The sequence below is a fragment of the Bacillus rossius genome, chromosome 5 (genome assembly GCF_032445375.1).
Source record: "Bacillus rossius redtenbacheri isolate Brsri chromosome 5, Brsri_v3, whole genome shotgun sequence".
In the NCBI taxonomy this organism is placed as follows: Eukaryota; Metazoa; Arthropoda; class Insecta; order Phasmatodea; family Bacillidae; genus Bacillus; species Bacillus rossius.
The window spans coordinates 80,128,684-80,151,290 of record NC_086333.1 but is presented as its reverse complement, the minus strand read 5'-3'; the positions used below and the strand labels follow the sequence as shown (position 1 = coordinate 80,151,290).

Sequence of the window (22,607 nt, the reverse complement as noted above, 5' to 3'; positions counted from 1 at the left end):
TCTTTAAACCAACCAAACCAAAACCTTTCTTGACAACACCTCTAATTGCCACCACATATTAATTCCACTTTTCCCTTTATTTTTGATCCAACTTACTTGGTAAATAAATAGATTACAAAATATTAAATATTTTGAAGATAAACATGTATGTATCTATCAATACAATTAATTCAATTCATCTACCCTTCAACATCCATAGTAAATATCACTCTGCCGGTTTAGCGCACCCCAAAATGTGGCGCTCAGGGCATAATCCCAGTCTGCCCCTTTCTAGTAACATCCCTGGATCCAAGTTAGTAAACATCTTTCAAAAACACGTTGTAGGTTACAGTTATGCCAAGTCTGTAAGTTGCGGATCTAAAATGAATATCTGGACATCATATATCAAGGGGTTGAAAGTGTGGGTTACAAGCAGTAACACAGTGAGCTTGTGCAGAATCACATACACATTAAACCTTGAATACAGGGTCCTTGAAATAATCAGTGTTAAGATAACAGTAAACTCTTTTCAGGTTTATGGACGATAGTTTAACGTGACGTCATAACAAAACATTGATGAAATGATTGCAAACTTTTATGAATAAAATTGAATCATTTTTATTGAATTATCACTATTTTGTATGGATACAAAGGAGTGAAATGAAATCTACAATTTAATTGATAAATTTACTTTTATTTGCACTCATTAATTCAAATATGTTTATTACTTTAACGAAGAGATTATTTTAACTATAACTTTTATACATGTTTGCTATTTAACTTCTTCCAATCTGTGTTATTCTGTTAAGGATAGGACGATGATAGGAAAAGTAGGAAATGAATGGGAGTGTTTCAAGGATGATGTGCCTCGAAAAAGTCAAATCGATGGTTGTTCCAATCGAGTGGAAGAGAGAAAGATGCGACGGAAGCGTACAATGAGTGTAACGGGACACTACACAAACACAGCGCACGCACCTGTCCCACAGGCCGTGCTCCTCCTCTCCCGGCAGCACGCCCCCGTACAGGTCGTGGTCGGCAAGCGGCCGGCCGGCCCGCAGGCAGTCCTCGTCCTGGGCGCGCAGGCGGGCCTCCAGGTCGCCCGCCCCCTCCAGCCCCGCCCACTGCTTGTCGATGGCCGCCTTCTGGCGCGTCAGCTCCTTGTACATGAGCGCCACGTCGCGCACGCGGTCCTCCTGCTCCAGCAGCGCCAGCAGGTCGTCGGGCCGGCGCATGTTGTAGGGCGAGTCCTCCTGCGAACATGGCCACACGCATTGTCGCGACCGACGATAGCACCTGTTCAGTGGCGCAGCTAAAGCCCACCGCACACGGTACAATATCTTCTACTAGTTTGCTTACTAGAATGCTTACTGGTTTCTGTACTGTGTAGGCTACAAGCTGAAACACTAGGCGCGCTACAAGTTTCTGCTACACACGATTCTAGCTGCCTTACTAGTTTTTGTTAAGAGAATATTCTCCACAACAAATTTTTATTATGATAATTCACATTTTTTACTGCATACAAACAAGGCTCTTCCTTGTATGCATTTTTTAAAACGAGGAGTTGGTCACTAGTCCACTTCTTTCCGTCCATGTTTATCACGACATGCGCGCTTAAAAGTGTAAACAACCCCTCGTGCTGTTTTCGTGAGTTCTGATTGGCCACTCCTTAAATATTGCAACGAAAATAGGACGCTGTCTATTTCACAAAACCAGTAGCCCAGCTCATACAGCTACTAGTATCCAGTTTGAATTCGAGTGAAGAAACTAGTAGTAGAGCCAGTACGACTCCTAGCTTACAATATTGTAAGGAATATGGTACCGTGTGCGGCTGGCTTAAGGTGACTGGCGCCCCTGGCCAGACTTGAAAATGGCGCCCCCTCTTGGATTAAAACAGAAGGTGGGGAGCGTTCAGTAATCGCGAAACCGTCGCAGCAGCCCCCCCCCCCCCCCCTCACTGCTCCGGCGCTACCTTGCGGGGGCCATCCCTGCCACCCGCCTGCTACGCCACTACGACCTGCTGTGCTCTCTGTGGGCAAAATTTGTCACGTGGACCACCCAGCTGGAGTTTGTGTGCGTGACGACAATTCTCAAGACAAATCAAGGGCTAAATATTTCATTCTTTGCTAAGCAAGATTTTAAAAGAAAAAATGTTCAAACCAGAAGTAAACGAACACATGCAACACTGTATATACGAGTTCGACATTAAAAATTTAAAATCATAAGATGGATAAGTAACTGTTAATATACACCATTTCACAACCTCGGTACAATGAAATGGGTCAAACTAGTCTATACATAAAACAGAGTTCGAGATGTGTAAATGAAATCAAAATGCTTGTTCTGCAAACAAATACTTTTTTAATAAAATTATTAAAAAATTTATTTACATTTTTAATTCACGTTAGATATCAATTGTACATAATCCATACAATAATACTGGGAACCTGCGCACACACCTGTGCATGTATACGCCCATTTTCTGTCACAAACCAGAGAGATGTGGCAAAAGTACTTGAGAGTAGTTCACATGAAATAAATAACGCTTTCCAGAAGTTCAACATCGTTATTTCAATGTGAGACTACACTCAACAAAACTGCTCCACAATTACCATCGCGCACACAAACACAACAACCAATAACAACAATAGCTGCTATCCATAGAATAAAGTAGTGCGTGCGCTCGTAGAACTGCAAATTTAACTCAACCATTGGCACCATTCAAGATTAGCCAGAAATCTTTAGGTGACTATACATAACACCAGCCACTTAAACGAAAAAGATAAAGCTAATAGACGTTGGGTGAAAATATAAATGGGTTGCATTAAAATGATACTGACGATGTAATTGCTAGCATTAGCATTATTATAAGTATTATGTACATGTAATTATCCAAAACTAATCTTAATTTATAAACAAATTTTACAGTCGCAATACTTGGAGGTTTTTACTATTGGAAAGAACATTTGCATAAGTTTTTAAAATAAAGAATTTAGTAAGATACTTAGAACTAAATAAATGTAAAAATCCTATATTTTTAATTGGATGACAAAGGCTTCAAAACTACTTTTGAAAATTAAATTTAAATCATTTCTTTATATGATTTTATGATTGTTTTCAGTATTTATCAACATTAGTTTAGATTGATTTTTATGTACAGAAGGCAACAATCGCCATTTTGTTCCTGAAATTCAAGAGATTTCGCAGTGAATGGTGGGTGAATGTGAGTTCATGGGTAATTTCCCAGGATTCGTGAAATAAATTTATGAGCGTTTTGTCGTCTGGTTTGATATTTAAATTTGCCGTAAATTGCATGAAAAGTTTTCACGGTAGCTTTCTTGAATTGCGTTTATTTGAATAGTAAATGAAATTTATTTTATAAACGCACGTATATTATGTTTAAAGGGACTTCAAACACAAGTTTTAAAAATGCAGACACAAATCCGAATACATTTCAAAACAAAGGCGCAGACTTAATATTTTTAAATATACGCCTGGTTGTATGGTTACATGGAATGTTATTTTCTTTTTGGGGGGTGATGCCTCTTTTCTAGTTCTTAATATGCGTAATTGCAACTACGAAACAGCGGTGGCGGTGATTGTTGTGGGAGCTCGTGTGCGAGATGTAAATGTGCAAATAACGGATAATGTGTGAAGTATACATTGGGACGTGCGCGTTGGTTAGTATAATTGGGGGAAGATATTTTTTTGGTGGCTGAGAATGATTGATAGGCGTGTGCAGAAAACACGTGGTTGATATGACTTCTAAGTTATGTTGCGGGGGGTGTAAGAAAGTAGGGCGGGGAAAGAGCAGGGAGTGAAATGTGATGGGTGCAGTGGCGTAGCCAGGATTTGTGTATGGGGGGTGTTAAGAAGCATGGCCCCCCGTATTAAAGCGGGGGATCCGGGGGTCCTTCCCCGGGAAAATTTGGATTTTAAGGTGTAAAATAGTGCTATTTTAGCAGTTTTCAGTACTTAAATTTAAATATTGTAATGGTAAAAATTTTATTAATTTTGATATGAAATTTGTTTGAGTGATGAATAAGAAATTAATTAAAGATTTGGTGCTAAGGGGAGGGTTTGAACCCCTAACCCCCCTTCCCCCCTGGCTACGCCCCTGAATGGGTGTGGGTAAATATTTACAATCGCGGTAGATGCCAAAAATAATGCTAAAAATCTGAAAATACTTTTATTCTGTGCCCTTTCACTTCCTCTTTTCAAAACAACCGGCGGAGGTAATAAATTCCAAATACTTTAGGAGATATCAAATTTTTTAATTTCATCATATGTAGAGTCGCGGTATATGCCAAAAAAAAAATGCTAAACATCTGAAAATACCTTTATTATATGCTCTTCAACTTCCTCTTTTCATTAAAAGCGGCGGAGATTAGAAATTCCAAATACTTTAGGAGATATAGAATTTTTAAATTTCAGCAGAAAACCAGCGCATTCCTGTGGCGTGCGTGCACCATTGTTTCTTGTTTACGTACGAGTATCTATTTTTTTATTGGATAATGATGTCACGTGATTGTTCGTGATAGGCCAGAATTCAAATGAACTAATACGTGATTATTTAGTTCAATTATTGTTTAAAACGGTGTTTAATTACCGCCTCCAACTTACGTGAGTTTTTAACGTTTCTAATTTTAAAGTCTTATTTGTTATTTTGATATTGTTGCGCAAGTAATAAGTAACAAAAAAAATTACGTGAGTTGTTACTGTACATCCTTTGTTACGGGTTTGTTAGGTAAGGTCAGTTACATTATAAATAATTTAAAACTAAAGAATAATTAAAATTAATTCACATTATTTTTAATATCACCTTAGTTTGAAAGTATTTATAATGTAACTGACCTGACCTAATCGACCATTTTAGTTTACTGTTCACCCTCTGTCCGGGTTTGTTTGGTCAGGTCAGTTACATTATAAATATTTTAAAACTAAACAGCCATTAAAATTAATTCACAAAATAATTTTTAATATCGGCTTAGTTTGAAAGTATTAATAATGTAACTGACCTGACCTAATCAACCATTTTATTAATTACGCATTCACGATTCACGTATTCACGAACACGGCAAAATAACAAAAATGGCGCCGCTCGAATGGTTCCACAGGTCTTGTATTGCAAAATTAAAAAATTCGATATCTCCTAAAGTATTTGGAATTTCTTATCTCCGCCGCTTTTAATGAAAAGAGGAAGTTGAAGAGCATATGATAAAGGTATTTTAGGATTTTTTACATTTTTTTTGGCATCTACCGCGACTCTACATATCATGAAATTAAAAAATTCGATATCTCCTAAAGTATTTGGAATTTCTTATCTCCGCCGGTTGATTTGAAAAGAGGAAGTGAAAGTGCATAGAATAAAAGTATTTTCGGATTTTTAGCATTATTTTTGGCATCTACCGCGATTGTAAATATTTACCTGGGTGTGGAGTTTGGTTTCACACAAAATGTAGAGGAATCAGTAGAGCTGAGTACAAGCAGTTAGGAAAGGATACGGGCGAGTGTAAATGTAGGAAATGTTATGGTGAGATAGAGAAGGAGGAGGACGAAAGGAACACACAAATAAATAGGCTTGTCAGGGAAGAGGGTGCTATGCAAGGGCAGGAGATAGTGAGGTTACGGGAAGTAGTGAAAACCAGCTGGAGGGAGTTTGACTGGCTAAGAGATATTATAATTGGAGAAAATATGTAGTAACCTGGGAGGGAGAGAGACCTTGAAGGGCTGATAAATGGCAACAGAAGGGAAGTGGACTTAGGTGTGATTGCACAGCTAGCTCACATCTGCACTGCTGTCTCTTCCTCTGTAACACTACCGAGTATGATGACTCTTCAGCTTTGAATAATTAAATGTGTGTACTACCGTTGTGTGTTGCTAGAGTGATGGCGGATGAGAGCGAGGCGGATGGAGCCGATAGGAAAGAGCAGATTTTCTTCCTCAATTCCTATGGGGCTCTGCAAACAGGCGAGTAATCATCTGTAGCATTTAATTTGGAGTATTTCTAAATCATTCACAATACATTACATTGAGCGATTTCAGCATCCTGCAAGGACGTTTTGAGGTATCATATTTTTTTTTTTTCCTTCAGCACATAATTTAAATAATTTGCTCTTTGCTGTCCCTGCTGTTCCGTCAACAGAGATGAACCATTGTTGTGTTGCCAACTTACAGGCATAACCATCAGTATTCTCATTTTCATGCATACAATCAAACACGTGTAAAACAAACACGATAAACTTTACACCTAATACTAGACTACATAATAATTAATGCTTCTTCTATCCAGCAATGAGCTAATTCATTTCAAAAGTTACAGAGGTAAAGAATTATGGGTAAATATTTACTTGGGCGGTATTTCCGGAAAAAAATGTAAAAAATCCGAAAATACCTTTATTTAATGCTCTTCAACTTCCTCTTTTCATTAAAAGTGGCGGAGGTAAGAAATTCCAAATACTTTAGGAGATATCAAATTTTTAAATTTCATCATTATGTAGTTGAGCGGTATTTGCAAAAAAAAATGTTAAAAATCCGAAAATACCTTTATCATATGCTCTTCTACTTCCTCTTTTCATTAAAAGCGGCGGAGATAAGAAATTCCAAATACTTTAGGAGATATCGAATTTTTTAATTTTGCAATACAAGACCTGTGGAACCATTCGAGCGGCGCCATTTTTGTTATTTTGCCGTGTGTTCGTGAATATGTGAATCGTGAATGCGTAATTAATATAATGGTTGATTAGGTCAGGTCAGTTACATTATTAATACTTTCAAACTAAGCCGACATTAAAAATTATTTTGTGAATTAATTTTAATGGCTGTTTAGTTTTAAAATATTTATAATGTAACTGACCTGACCAAACAAACCCGGACAGAGGGTGAACAGTAAACTAAAATGTTCGATTAGGTCAGGTCAGTTACATTATAAATACTTTCAAACTAAGGTGATATTAAAAATAATGTGAATTAATTTTAATTATTCTTTAGTTTTAAATTATTTATAATGTAACTGACCTTACCTAACAAACCCGTAACAAAGGATGTACAGTAACAACTCACGTAAATTTTTTTGTTACTTATTACTTGCGCAACAATATCAAAATAACAAATAAGACTTTAAAATTAGAAACGTTAAAAACTCACCTAAGTTGGAGGCGGTAATTAAACACCTTTTAAACAATAATTGAACTAAATAATCACGTATTAGTTCATTTGAATTCTGGCCTATCACGAACAATCACGTGACATCATTATCCAATAAAAAAATAGATACTCGTACGTAAACAAGAAACAATGGTGCACGCACGCCACAGGAATGCGCTGGTTTTCTGCTGAAATTTAAAAATTCTATATCTCCTAAAGTATTTGGAATTTCTAATCTCCGCCGCTTTTAATGAAAAGAGGAAGTTGAAGAGCATATAATAAAGGTATTTTCGGATTTTTAACATTTTTTTTTCGCAAATACCGCTCAACTACATATGAAGAAATTAAAAAATTCGATATCTCCTAAAGTATTTGGAATTTCTAATCTCCGCCGCTTTTAATGAAAAGAGGAAGTTGAAGAGCATTAAATAAAGGTATTTTCGGATTTTTAACATTTTTTTTCGGAAATACCGCCCAAGTAAATATTTACCGAATTATGTAACATTTAAAAAGATAAAATAAATTTCAAAATAAATTTTTATGTTAACGACTTAATGTTTACAGTCTTATTGCATGGGCTACGTGAGTTATTTTATCCTACAAAAAGCTGATGCACACAATATTAAAGACACACGAATGAGTTTCTTGTTTGTATAGTTAATAAATAACACTCCTTAGTTCCATAGCTGCATGTACAAAACAGTAATATTTATTAGAAGTATTACTGGGCAGCTTGCACATTGCTTCCTTTTGTTAAGGTAACTAGCAAATCATTTCATGGCAGTTCTGTTTATTCCACACTCCTCCGGTTTTTGTAACAAGTTTTGACGTACGGTATCAAATTCTTTTTTGAGATATAAATATTGGATCCACAACCTAACCATCATTCAAGGCTCTTTCCAACTTTTAATATTATGTTTGCTATTGCATTAGGTGGATAGGATTTATCTATGAATCCGTATGAGGAATGATGGAACATTTTTTATTTAATGTCTGAAATTTATTTGTTGATTCACAAAAGCAGGGAGTTTTCACCAAGTGAAGTATTGATTAAGGGGACAGTAGCTTGTTTGAATTGAAGAATATTGAGCTCTCAGATTACGATTAGTAATGGGAACCGGTTTTGTAAACGTATATTTTTACCTACATTTACATAGAACAGATAAAAAACATTTGCCACTTCACTTACTGGAATACTGTTGTTATCAATAAAGAAATAAATATTTGTGGTTCTCATATACATACCTTGTTTAATAATGTTATATATAGTTTACTATAAATAATTTCATTTATGATTTATCATGTTTCTTTAGTATATTTTGCATTTATATTAATATTTATTGAATTTATTGAGGTAGTAAACTTTTTTTTTACATTTCAAGTTGTTTACACTTACACACAGGGGTACAACAACAGGGGGGGGGAAGGTTATTTTGCCCCTCCCCCCTCCCCCACTGAAACCTTGAAGTGGGGGCAAACGGGGGCAAATAAAGTGCTGTGTAATCAATTTTTAGATAATAAAACTTCTTAAATAGCACCATTTTCCACCTTGAAATACAAATTTTCCCGGGGAGGATTCCCGGAACCCCCGCTTCAATAGGGGGGGGGGATCGATGATTCTTTATAAAAAGGTATATTGCCCGCCCCTTTGGAAATTTAGTTGTTACGCCCCTGCTTATACAGTCCCTGCTATTAAAGTTATTTCCAAATATTAGTGTAATGATTTCCACAAAATATTTTTTCTTTTATGCAATTCAAAGAAGTCTTCAGTTATTTATGCTGCTCTAGCTGTAGTCTTGAGTATAGTATTAATAGGGACAAAAAGCAAGGTTTTATTTTTAAGACAGTTCCATTAAAAAAAAAAGATTTCAATGTTATTGTTTTATTTTGACATATTGTCTTTATTCAACAAATATGAAACTAAAATATTTCTTAGTACTTATTTCACCAAAATAGTCCTATTTTGATTGACACCTGATGCACATATACAGTAAAATCATTTGTAATAATAATAATAAGCATGTCTAGAACAGAACAACTCAGATAATTATATAAATCTTGTGCATTTGAAACATGTGCCGTTATTAATGTAAAACCGTGTTATTAATGTAAAGGGATGCAAGATCAAACCGTATAATAATTTAAATTCCAATCAACTTAGGTCATACATTCTGGTACAAAATTCATGTTACATAAATTATATTCAATGAATTAAACATCATTGTATTTTTTTTTGTAATGGTTTTTAAATTGCTAATTGATTTTGTGTTTTTAGTTACATTTTGGTGCTAAATGGTGTATTAACTTGCATTTCGATGTTAAATGTTGTATTGGTATGTTTTGCTGTGTTATTTCGGTTTTATCGTAGTTCACAATATAATTTTATCCCCGAGTATTAAATAAATTGCCCTTATATGTGTATCAATATTATTTTTCCTCGTACTGAACATGGGTTTTCGTAAGGATGTTAAGACATTGAAAGGGAGCGGGCCCAGGTGGACTGACGGAACCGGCTTGTCCGCGCAGAGACGGGCGACGGGCTGGTGGGGGACTGCTTCGCGGTGCTGACGAGCGACCTGCAGCTGGGCGACGCCGGGGACTCTCCGGAGCAGCACCCCGCCGTCCTGAGCGTGGAGACCGCTGCCGGGACCACCCTGCGCTCCGTCACCCTGCCCGACGGCTCCCAGGCCTTCCTGTCCGAGGGCCCCGCCCCCAAGCCAGGTGACTGTCAGCACCCCCTTGCTTTTTCAGGCTTTAAACCACCCCGCAGGGTGGGCCTCAACTTCATCGGGTGTAGACCAGCTGTAATCTCACAACACCCACGCAAACAAGCTGAGTAAAACAAACATTAGCGGAGAATATTATGAAAATAATTCGCGCAACGTTAGGCCCTACAGGGTGTACAAACAACTTACAATGACTTGTTCTTGGATTCCGACTGCAATACATTTATTTTCAAACAAAAAGCTTGACTTCATAAAAAGCAGTGGTTTTACACGTCTGAAAACAAAAATATTTACAACAGTAACACAAAAAAAAACAAACAAAGATATTACAGTACGTTACACGCATTAGAGTGGTACGAGTGTAATAAATATTTGCCCACGTCTCTGTGCAAATTAGATAACCCAAATGAATATGAACACAGTATAATAAAAAAAACAGTCCAAACACAAACGACTGCTCAGTAGGCAGTGCAACTAAAGGGCAACTAGAGCTAAAGAAAGAAATACGTCCTAAATGACAGTAACAGAATTATAGAAAAACAAGGTTCACCTCACACGAGGTGGGGCTCACGAAATGGCTGCCTTATCCGAGGGGACAGACCCATCGTTCCAGGCAGCGTGAGGAGCACGTGAGATGGGTGTGGATCTGCGTGAGGTACGGGAGCACCCCGAGGAAACCCACAAGTAACAGCGATGTCCACCACGCTTCCCGCACGCCGAAGAATCCGGGTTTGGCCTCGCTGGGAGTCGAACCCGCGTGGGCTTGGTGAGTCGAGTGTTCCAGCCACTCGACCACCCCACGTCTTGTTAGATCTAGTGATGGGTCAGATCCAAAATTTCTCGAATTTCAATCGCAAAGAGTACCTGTAATCTACCCATTTGAATCCGAATCTAGGATTAACGGTTAAATATAAAATTTTGTACAAAAAAAATAAAATATTTTATAATGCCCATTTAAACTATAAACCAACCAGTAGTTTATAGTAATTAATAATGTTATTTAATTTCAAAATTTGTATATATTTATTTGTGAAGTATTGCCACAACTTGTGTTTTGGGGAACTTTCTTCTTTTTCTTTGCATTATACTTCATAGTAACTTTTAACAACAATATCTTTGGATTTAAAAATATTTATTTGCCTACTTCCTCTATTCTTGCTTTTGAACTACAAGTTCGATGTAGAATTTTTATTAGGAATGGTGAATTCGAACGGCGAGCATGAAAGAAGAAAATGATAAGCAGCAAACTTGACTGAGACTTTGAGAAATGTACGAATCTAAAATTTATATAAAACTTAAAGTTCATCGCTGCCAATATTCGACCAGAACTACATAATCATCATCGAAGGTATTCAAGAACTACATAGTCGTCATCGAAGATAGACCAGAACTACATAGTCGTCGTCAAAGATAGTCAAGAACTACATATGCGTCATCGAGGATAGTAAATCGCTGCATCTTTGTCAAGAATATGAACAACTGCCCTTCGTAGTCATCAAGAATCGCCGGTTTGGAGACCCATCAACTAACAGTCGCTGTCCACATCGGTACCTGTACCACATCCAGCTGTACACACCGAGAAGCCGCTGTTCCTGTGGAGTCATCATCAGGAAGATCGAGAAGCCGCTGTTCCTGTGGAGTTATCATCAGGAAGATCGAGAAGTCGCTGTTCCTGTGGAGTCATCATCAGGAAGATCGAGAAGCCGCTGTTCCTGTGGAGTTATCATCAGGAAGATCGAGAAGTCGCTGTTCCTGTGGAGTCATCATCAGGAAGATCGAGAAGTTGCTGTTCCTGTGGAGTTATCATCAGGAAGATCGAGAAGCCGCTGTTCCTGTGGAGTTATCATCAGGAAGATCGAGAAGTCGCTGTTCCTGTGGAGTCATCATCAGGAAGATCGAGAAGTTGCTGTTCCTGTGGAGTCATCATCAGGAAGATCGAGAACTAGGACATCACTACGTCAGTACGAATGTAGTTACTGAGATCCGCAGTTCACGGTATAGTTGAAATACCATATCTTAAGGTGGTATTGTCCTTAACTTGCGGCATATTCTGAGGTAACTATGAACTATAAGAAAATTTTACATCTTTCCAACTCCACAAGCTTATAATTAATAGCAGTACATAACCCGACAGCAGTGTATCAATCTTATGTCTGATTCACCTACTTACACATATATACCCTGAGATACTAATCGAAGAGTCCCGATTGAGCTAAAATAAATTAAAATATTACTACATTTGAATATAGCAATATTTGTAATATCAAGTTTCAGATGATATTGCAATATAAATATTAAATTTTTATTTGAAGAGGTGTCCTATTACACAGGTTGTGCAATATTAATCTTTTAAACCATTCTACTGAATATAGTTATTCTTGTAAAAATTCCAATTAGCATGTTGTAATGTGAAAACAATATATCATTTCCAGTAATATAACTATGAATATCACAACAGTGAATCGTTTGCGTTATCATTGAAATTGGATTAAAACTTAAGATTAATGATAAGTATAATTTTGTGTTTATAAATAACACAGTGGATCACATATACAATAACATATACTCAGAAATCATATATGTTCTTCAGAGTTTCCCAAATTTGGTATTAACCAAATTACTTTCTTTGTTGGTCAGCCAATAACCGGGCTAGTCAGATTGAAATAGGCGATCACAAAACATACAACCATTTAAATGTTCATTTCTTGAAACATGTTTCCCGAATCAATAAATATAATAATTTTATGTACAAATAAAATACAAAAAAAAATTTGGGGAATAGTAATAGGACTTGAAAGAGTAATTATATAAATATTAGGACAAGATTATATGGTGAATTATGATAAAGCTGAAATATCATCGAAAAGCATGTCAAATACTGCATAACACCGAAATGCAAGTTAATTCACCATATAACATCGAAATATAAGTTATATCATGGAATTAAGTAGCATTTAACCCAAACCTAATTCATATCATTAAATCAAAAAATTAATGTTGGAAATTCAAGGAATGTAGTTATTTCTGGACAAAATAAATGTACTGAAGTGCATGTATCAGAAAAAAACTAATTTTTTTTTTTATTCTGAATTGTTTTACTGTAAAAATGCAGCATATAAATTTTACCCCTATTTTGGTGGAGTAAGTATTAAAAACAACTTTTATAAAAATTAAAACAATAACACCAAAATTCTGTTTTAAAAAGGAAATTAAACAAAAAATATAACCATTAAATCTTGAGTAGTTATTAGTGTCGAATATATAGATTTATGCATTTCCCCCAATATTAGATTGAAATTTATTTTTTCTGGTGTATGTATATATAATCAATTGGCTACTAAAGATTTGATGGTATTTGAGGATTTGATTGGTCCATCACTAGTTATTTCTGTTGGAATGTATGGATGCCTGTCTCCGCGGTGCAGTTACCTGAGGCGTGTGGGTTCACACAGCAAGCCAATGTTACATGCCGTTGTAATGCTTCGGGATCGTTCCAAGTCGAGCCTCGGGTCGGTGGTGTTCTTTGTTTCAGCCCAACCGCAAACGCAAACAAAGAAACGGTTGCGAGTCCTAGCATCGCCATAGTACCAGCTCCTTGACGCCGTTTTCCTTTTACTTCCTTTTTGTCATTTCGTTGCTCTCGGTAACACCTTAACGATACCACTCACAAATAAAAAAAATGCTCAGGTTTTAAATTCCACAGACCTTTTTTTTTATTTTCGTTCGCAACGGAACACAAACCCAAGCTTCTTCATCACTCTGCACCACCATTGTTATATAGTTTTTCAACCGACCCAAAAAAAAAAAAAAAAAAAAAACATCTGGCCACACCAACCTTCTCAAATCTATATTCTCTTGCACCACATCTTATTCCGCCAAATTTCCCCAACACAAATAAAAACACCTTCCAGGTACAAAGAAAACCCTTGGCCCGGGAGTGCAGACACTTTACGCCGTGTGTGGGCCCGCAGGTGCGGAGGAGGAGATGGTGGCACAGACCTTGCAGCTGGAGCACGGCAGTGCCGTGCTGGTGCAGCACCTGCCCAAGATCCTCCAGGGACACGAGATCAAGCTGGAGGACGGTTCCTGCGCGTTCGTGCCCTCCGAGTCCGGCGAGCAAGGTGCGCTCCCACGCGGTCACACCGCCGGCCGACCTATCGGGCCGTCTCTTACGAACGTTGTGACCGGTACACCATGTGGCACCAAAAAGCCAATCAAGTCGTGAAACAAAGCAAGCGTTTAAACCAAAACGCAGTGCAGAATCACGAAGAAAGTTTACTTTTGATGTTTGGTACTCTAGGATTATCATTATTTCAATATGGAGATTGTGCCAAAGTGCATACGTTGGTCAGATAATTGATTTAATTTTTGATTGTGCGACTATTAAGAATCACTTTTAAACTACAAATTATTGCCAATTTGTTTTTTATTTATCTGAATGTGTCTGTTTTGAACGAACTTATTACAAATTATTTTATCTGAAAAATGAATGTGTCACTGTTTTGGTTGAATAAGATGATAAAACAGAATTTATTTAAAAATAAAAACAATAACACAGGAATGTTCCGTTTTAAAAATGAAATTGGACTAAAAATAAAATTCATAAAATCTTGCAGCAGGATGAACTAGGGGAAACAGTTAAACTGAAATCTTTGCGTTAAGGGCAGGAAACGTGTCTTGTGCAAGAGGAATTCAACTGACGTTGAAGCCTGGTGGTTCTGTCTGCTTGTTTCCTTGCAAGTAGCTGTTGCACCTGCAATACAGTAAACTTTAGATGGGCAGTCATTTGAGTTAACTCTGCTATCTTGAACTGGTAAATAATAGGCAGACTATTAGGATCTTGTGGTTTGAAAATGTCTGTTGGGAAGAAGTCCAAATTAATACATAGTTGGCCAGGTGTGAAGTATGAAAGTAAATTTGAGAGGTTTGTTGAAATGTTATTGCGGTTGATGTGTGTTGCAGTGCAGTGCAGATAGTCGTGCGTGCGTGTTGCAGTGGAGACGTTCCAGCCGGTGGAGCTGGAGGACGGCACGGTGGCCTACATCACGCTGACGGCGGGCTCCGTCGTGGACCCGGGCGAGGTGGCCTCGCTGCTGGGGGAGGGGGAGCAGGCCCCGGCCTCGGACCCCGCCGACGAGGACGAAGACGACCGCGACGAGGATGACGACGAGCTGTGCGTGAGGGACCGCAACAAGAACTACGTGTGCCCGTACCGCGGCTGCCGCAAGAGCTACTACACGCTGCACCACCTCAAGGTCGGCCGTGAGCCCATCCGGCGTCTGTAATCTACCGCTCGTCTTGCGTGACAGTGCTTACGTTGCTGTTCCGTGCACTTGATGGTCTCTTTAAGCATTTTTACATGCTTTATATTAGCTCTACCTGTATGTTTGTAACCAACTCCTTTGGGTGGGATTTCATTCAAACTTTGTAGATTTATCGAGGACCGAAGACAATTCACTAATTTGATAAGATTATTCCATTATTTTTTAATCCTTGTATTTACATTTACAAACTTCAATCTGTCGTGCTTTCTATTTTATAACGAGGTCGCTTTTTCAATGTGTCAAAATTAATTGCAAGCTAGTTTAAACTAGTGACGGGCAGATTGAATCCTCAAATCCCACCGAATTTCTAGTATTCTAAAGATTCACGTTTCAAATAAAATATTTAGATAGAAATTTTGGAGTATGTTTAGTAAATTGAAACTTCAAAATTGGCAACACATAAGTTTACTGTGTGTTTGTTTGTCTTTGTACTTATTCTATTACCGTTCCCCAAGATATTAAGACTTTTAATATGTAACTATGTAAATAAAATTTACAGTACAAATCATGAACTGAACTGTAAAACTTGGATCATAAAACTAGTATAGATAGAGGTACTCGAATTTCGTTAATGACAAAATTGCGAAATTTTACAAACAATTTTGGAACTTCATTTTAAGCACTTACAAATGTGTTTCCAAACGCCTATTTTGATTTTACAGCATTTCGTTTTCACGAAATAACTGGCAATGCCGCGAAATTCATTACTATTCGCGATATTCTTGTTGTTTCACAAAATATCCGCGAAATGTCACAATTTTAACGCAATATAAATATTAAGTTTCACAATAATACTTTTGCCGCAAAACGTATTTGTTTAGTAAACAAAAACATAGTAAACCATCTTTATTATGAGACGCGCCATAGATAAGTTGAAGCAAAATAAATACCAAACACTCGACCTGAAAGCGGCAACCATTTATCAGCGTTCCTAGCGGGATGTGGATGAAGTTAACCGTTTGACCATATTTGTTTCCTTTGCAGAGATACTTATCTCTGTTCGGTTGTTGTATTGTTTGTAAATACAGTAAAACCTCCATTAACGAATATTCTATTTAACGAAAAACCCCATACAACGAAATAAAATTTTGGTCCCGCCGAACCGCCATAAGATCAATGCTGTTTTAACCTCTAAATACCGAATTTTATTTGTTCCGAAATAGTGAAATTCCCTTTACAACGAACTGCCGCTATTGAAAAAACACGCAAAAATAAACATCTCCTACAAGACATCCACTAATTTTTTTGCATTCACTGCTTAAAAATACGTGCGTATAACCTTAAAATAATAAGCAACATCGCGGAAGGCAATAAATAAACAAAGCATCATGGATAACACACGTCGTGTATACATGCCACACTTTGTTCAAAATGGCGGGTACATTTAGCGCTAGTGGCGGAAACCTCTCGTACCATCGCTCTGGCAAAACGAACAACTAGTGTATTTTGCGTTTCTATGGTTAAAGATGCACACACGCAAATATTTTTAACTATGATGTAGTACAATTTCCGTTTTTTCAGTTTACACTGTTGTTTATTTATTTCCACACGTAGTTACGGAAAACAACACGTTACTACTGTAAAATGAATTCTAATCCTAAAAAGCGGCGACAGATTTTTTTATTTTATTTATTTATTTATTTATTCATTTCATTCCGTAGACCCCTTACAAACTGCTGGAGTTCTGGGATATGGAACATGTCAGTTTTATATACATTAAAAAATAACATATCTAAGATCAGCGCTTACACATAAACCCACAGCAATACATAAATACAGTAATCTATGTACAAAAGAATAACAAAAGTATGTATAGTATTTGATTACATATTTAGACACCATTTCACATATACATTTAGCTTGAGACTTTATTATATTTGACAGATTTATTAATGTTTTAATAGTGGATCTTCTTATTATATTATACAATACTAAATATCAAATGTGAGATAAAAATTATTGTATTACAAGAAGTAGAATAAAATGTCAAACAGTTAGTATGTGAGAAATTCATCCACTGTATAGAATGTCTGAGATAAAAGAAATATTTTAAGGTTCTTCTGGAATTTTTTATTATTTTGTTTGCTTAGCTCTTTCAGACCCTCAGGTAACTTATTAAATAGTTTTATGCCTGAGAAAATTGCACCCTTCTGACTTAGCTTGAGTCTGTTAAGTGGCAAGTGGAGGTCATTTCTATTTCTGGTATTGTATGTGTGCACATCTGAGCTTTTTAAAAAGTAGTCAAAATTCTTTACTACAAATTTAATTGTAGAATATATATATTGTGAAGGAAAAGTAAGAATGTTAAGTTTTTTGAATAATGGTCTGCAAGAGTCCAGTTTTTTTGCTCCCGTCATAATTCTGATGACTCTCTTCTGTATAATGAAAATGTGCTTGCTATGGGAAGATTGTGCCCAGAAAATTATACCAAATGACATTATTGAATGAAAGTATGCATAGTATACTTGCTTAAGTGACTCTAGGTTCATATAATGAGCCAAAGTACGTAATGAAAAGCAGGCTGCATTTAGTTTAGGTATAATGTTGTGTATGTGTGTGTTCCCATTCAAACAACTATCTAAATGAAGACCTAAGAATTTGGTATTCATGCATCCCTTTATGACTGTAGCTCCGTAATTAACTTGCAAGTCATTATTCTGCACGTAGCTTGTGTTAAATTTAAGAAATGCTGTTTTTTCTAGATTTAATGTTAATTTGTTTGCTTCGAACCATATTTTTAAGTTGCGAAGCGTTTCATGTATATTGTTAGTTAGAGTCTGATGGTTAGCTTGAGTGAAAAGTATGCTGGTATCATCAGCAAAGAGAACTGCATTAGCTTTATCAGCTATATAACAAGGCAAGTCATTTATATACAAGATAAAAAGCAATGGACCAAGAATAGACCCTTGTGGGACACCACATTTGTTTACACCTACTTCCGAGAATATTTCACCGTTGTCTTGATCCGTTATGGCTACTTGTTGATATCGTTGAGTTAGATAGGATGTGAACCATTGTAATTCAGTGCCTTGAATACCATAATGATACAGTTTGTCTAGAAGTATCTTGTGGTCCACACAGTCGAAAGCTTTGGTTAAGTCGCAAAAAAGACCCACAGCCTTCTCTCTCTTATCTAGGGATTTTAGTACTATTGATGTTAATTTAAACGCTGCGTCATCAATGGATTTACCACTGCGAAATCCATACTGATCTTTAGTCAATAGGTTATTTGACTCAAGGTATTTAGACAGTCTTTTATGTACTAATTTCTCCATTATCTTAGCAAATGTTGATATAAGTGAAATGGGTCTGTAGTTTGACATTAAATTCGCATCATTCTTTTTATGGAGAGGTTTAACAATGGTAAATTTTAATCGTTCTGGAAAGATACCTGTTGAAAATGATTTATTAAATATGTTACTAAGAGGGGCACTGATCTTGTTGATACATTTCTTGAGTAGTACACTTGATATTTGATCATAGCCTGTAGAAGTTTTAGGAGCTAAAGAGTGTACAATTTCACAAATTAACGTTAAAATAAAATTAGAAATTTTAAATGCAGTTGATGAAAGTGGAAAAAAAAGTGATATAGCTAAACGTTTCGACATCCCGGCGTCTACACTTTCGACCATATTATCCAACCGGGAACAGATCGAAAACAACGCTTCTCTGGTAGGGACAAATCGAAAACGTGTGAAAGTATGTAAAAATGATGATTTGGACAAGATACTTTTTGACTTGTTAATGGAGGCTAGGGCATCAAACATCAACAAAGGCATGCCAGGAAGCACTGGGGATGGGAATTGATAATTTCTAAGCAATGGTTGGCCATTAAACAAGTGTATTCTATGTACTTTTTCATGTTTAATTCCTCATATCGTATTAAACAGTCAGAAAGACAGTTCTAGCCATTTATGTGAAGCTTTATGGTGACTAGAAATATATCGTGCGAAACCTCCATTTAACAAACCCCTTTACAACAAACACTACAAATTTTGGTCCCTTGAGATTTGTTAAATAGAGGTTTCACTGTAATAACAGAGAGGTTATGGGATTTTAACGTCGCAATACGCCGGTCATGTGAAATGACCAAATGAGGTTTGGAAAGATCCTACGTTCCATGTAAATAGTTAAATGTGAACGAAAATAGGTAGTTGCGGTTTGTTTTGTTTGAAGTTTACTCTGTTTACTTGATACTTCACAATGCCTAAGGTCGTATCAGTGTTTGAAGGAGCTAAATAATACGAGCATGAAGGATTCATTGTTTTTAATAAAGGAAAGAGGATAATGATGTGTAAATTTTTCAATACGGTAGTAGGGAAAGGTAATGGAAAAGGAAAGATACTTGTGAAAAACACTGCAAACAGTGAGCATCTCATTTAGGGAAGAAAAAAAGTTAAACATCACCATCAGGTTGTGGAGTCAAAAGGCAAGTGACACTCGAGGATAATATTGTTCTCCATAAACGAGCAAAGGAAAATAAAGTCAAATTTGCAAGCTATACAGTGCGTGCATTTGTTTCTGCAAATATTCCCCTAGAGAAGCTAGATCACCCAGCTATGAGGGAATGGTTAAATGAATACATGAAAGGTTAGTCAAGGAAATGTGTTAAGGTTCTAAACATCCTAACAAACACAATTTGATGGGAAAGAGGCCGGAAAATGTGTAGTAAAACAAAATTATAGTAAATTTAAAAAAAAACCTTTGAGCCTGAAATTTTACATGTACTATAATCATTGTAATTAACTAATTTTTTAGGGAACCCTTTCTTACATGTTTACCAAACTATTTGGCCAAAGTGGCCAATTCTCCTGACAGGAAAAAATTAATTCTATAAAGTTTTGTGCAGGAACATAGCATAGGCCTATTTAATACTCAAAATGTTTAAATACATAAACACAGACTGTAAAATTCTAGACACTATTTGTGATGTAATATTTAAGTAATGTGTATATAATCTATGCACTAGATAACATTTCCATTTCTGTAAGGCTTACGCAGGAATATCGTGATTGCGGTATCAAGTATCATGTACAGCTTTGTGTGTGTATCATACAATTAAATAATTAGTAGAACAAATGCACTCATTTAACAAAAAAAAAAAATTTACCGAAATATACCACGGAAATTTTTTTTTTTTACCAAAATATAGCACCGAAATTCTATAATTTATTTACCGAAATCAGGCAGTTTTATTTACCATTTTTCATGGGCTCTAAGTATAGATGTATATTAGCCATGTGGACACACACAAAGTTTGGCGCATAATATAACGGTTACCACAGGTTTTGTGCAAGTTTATAAACGTCATTTCTGAAAAGTAAATGAACGTTTCTCATGGTGGCACGAGCTGTACGACAAAAACTACGAAGCAGCATCTGCCGTTGGTTAACATTATTTTATTTTGTTTGCATTTATTATTATTATTATCATTATTATATACATACCCCTGAGACCAGCTTTAGATTCGAGGCATTTTTTGATTCGAAGCAATTGGGATTCGGCCCACCACTGTATAAAGCTGCCGGTTGACCAGTTTGGCTGTGACGGTGGAGCGCTGGAGACACGGGTCCTCGCGTGCGTGCGCCAGGTCCACGAGAGGACGCACACCGGCGACCGGCCGTTCCGCTGCACGCAGAGCGGCTGCGACAAGGCCTTCGCGACGGGGTACGGGCGCAAGGCGCACGTGCGCACCCACACCGGGGAGAAGCCCTACAAGTGTCCCGAGGACACGTGCGGGAAGCGCTTCAAGACGTCCGGGGACCTGCAGAAGCACGTCCGCACGCACACAGGTCAGGGTGTATTCTTGTGTCGTCGTCATTCGTGGGGGGTTTTATCCTTATGTTCTGTTTCGTCTTTTCCTTTTGTCGTATTTTTGTTTCGTTTCGACCGTGGGTGCTGAATTTTTTTTTTTTTTTTTTTTTTTTGTTCAATATTTCTTTGTTGTCATCATTTGTGGGGTTTTTTTTTCTTTCTCTTAGTACATTTTTCTTTGTTTTTCTTTGTTTGTTGACCATATTCCTGTTACGGAATATTTTGTGGTGTTTATATATCCTTGTTGACAACGGCAATTTTTTGCTTAATTTTGTGTGTTTTGTCCTTTTTTTTATTATTTATTTATTTCTTTCTTTATTTTTTAATTTCTTAGTTTTTTTAGTTTTTCTTCAACAGAAAAAGTTCTTAGCAATGGCGTTTGTCCACAAACTTACATCAAGACAGGTCAGGGTGCGCCCCGGGCCTTCTCTGCCGTCTCCTACGTACGGGATCAGCAATTTTCCCAGATCATCAATTGTCAGTATAGTTTTAACGAGAACAAAATTAATCATCCACATGCGATAAAAGAGCCTAAAAAAAAAGCACATAAACTCACAACTAAAATATTTATTATGATCATTAAATAGATTCTTCTGAAATGTTGGGTGAATTGATATTGAAACGTCAGTTTGTTTGAATACACTACTTTTTACCAAGTAAATCAATACTTGGGTAGCTAGAAGACAACACGGTCAATAATTAGCAGCTTATTGCAAGGATGTTAGCGACATCACTGTTTAAAATTGTATTTTTAACCCCCTATTCAAACAGAGGGTTGTTGTAAGTTTTATCATGTGTATCTGTGTGTCTGTGGCATCGTAGCCTCCCGAATGAACGACCCGATTATGATTTAGTTTTTCTTTTTTTATGTTTAAAAAGTGACTTGATCGAGAGAGTTCTTAGCTATGATTCAAGAAAATCTGTTCAACCGTTTTGAAGATCATCAGATCTTTTTTAGTTGATGAAGGGATGTTAGCAACTTCCACAGGTCTGATCGAATCAAAATTTGGTATCCTTTTAATTCAATGATATTGGAAGAACATGGTAACCTTGACGTGATGCAGTATGGTATGGATAGTGTAGTATGGTACATACTACAAAAACAAAACAATGGTAAAATACGATGATAGTGTTTAATGCAATTTTATTACTAATAGTAGCTTAAACTGAGAATTGCAAAGTTCGGTGTATTTTATATTTAAGTTTTGTATTATGAGTCACACATCCACAAGTTATTGAACAAAATGATACCACAGAAGGGCATTTGCAGTGTGTTGTTGCAAAAAAAAAAACTCTGCACATACCTACTCTGAATGATTCCACTTTAGTAAAATTGGTGCGTAATTTTTTTTTTTTCAAATGTTTTATCATTTAAACTCTAAAAACTTTTTATTGAAAATTAAATTTACTTATGTAGTAAGGCTTATCCTAAACAAAACAGTACCGTGCAAGGGAAAATACGACCCAAACGATTGGAGTACGAGTCTGCGTTCGTAAATCTGAGTACCACACATTTGCAATCACAACTGCTTGCGAAACTGTTTTTGAATTGAAGTTCACATTTGAAGTACCCTAGCCGTATTCCTAGTGCACGATATGGGACATATTTCGGTGTTCCATC

General features: G+C 36.6%; 2 protein-coding genes across 22 annotated transcripts in view; one reads left to right on the top strand and one right to left on the bottom strand.

The window, feature by feature from the left end:
* The window catches only part of LOC134532099 (tetratricopeptide repeat protein 17), a 37,979-nt gene extending 35,355 nt beyond the window's left edge, over window positions 1–2,624 (bottom strand). For both annotated transcript variants that reach the window (XM_063368383.1, XM_063368384.1), the window contains exons 1-2: window positions 2,436–2,624; window positions 955–1,229 (exon numbers count right to left, since the gene is read on the bottom strand). In XM_063368383.1, coding sequence (XP_063224453.1) covers window positions 955–1,229; window positions 2,436–2,540 — 380 coding nt within the window. In that variant the 5' untranslated portion in view covers window positions 2,541–2,624. The remainder of the gene's footprint in view (window positions 1–954; window positions 1,230–2,435) is intronic.
* A 373-nt stretch (window positions 2,625–2,997) lies between these two features.
* LOC134532097 (zinc finger protein 143-like) overlaps window positions 2,998–22,607 on the top strand; it is a 33,089-nt gene continuing 13,479 nt past the window's right edge. For 2 of the 20 annotated variants that reach the window (XM_063368351.1, XM_063368364.1), the window contains exons 1-6: window positions 3,106–3,189; window positions 5,861–5,946; window positions 9,649–9,843; window positions 13,820–13,969; window positions 14,844–15,103; window positions 20,709–20,964. In XM_063368351.1, the coding sequence (XP_063224421.1) occupies window positions 5,865–5,946; window positions 9,649–9,843; window positions 13,820–13,969; window positions 14,844–15,103; window positions 20,709–20,964 (943 nt within the window). In that variant the 5' untranslated portion in view covers window positions 3,106–3,189; window positions 5,861–5,864. Of the gene's footprint in view, window positions 3,657–5,860; window positions 5,947–9,648; window positions 9,844–13,819; window positions 13,970–14,843; window positions 15,104–20,708; window positions 20,965–22,607 lie in introns of all 20 variants that reach the window. The other 18 variants (XM_063368362.1, XM_063368359.1, XM_063368369.1 and 15 more) reach the window with 17 other exon arrangements.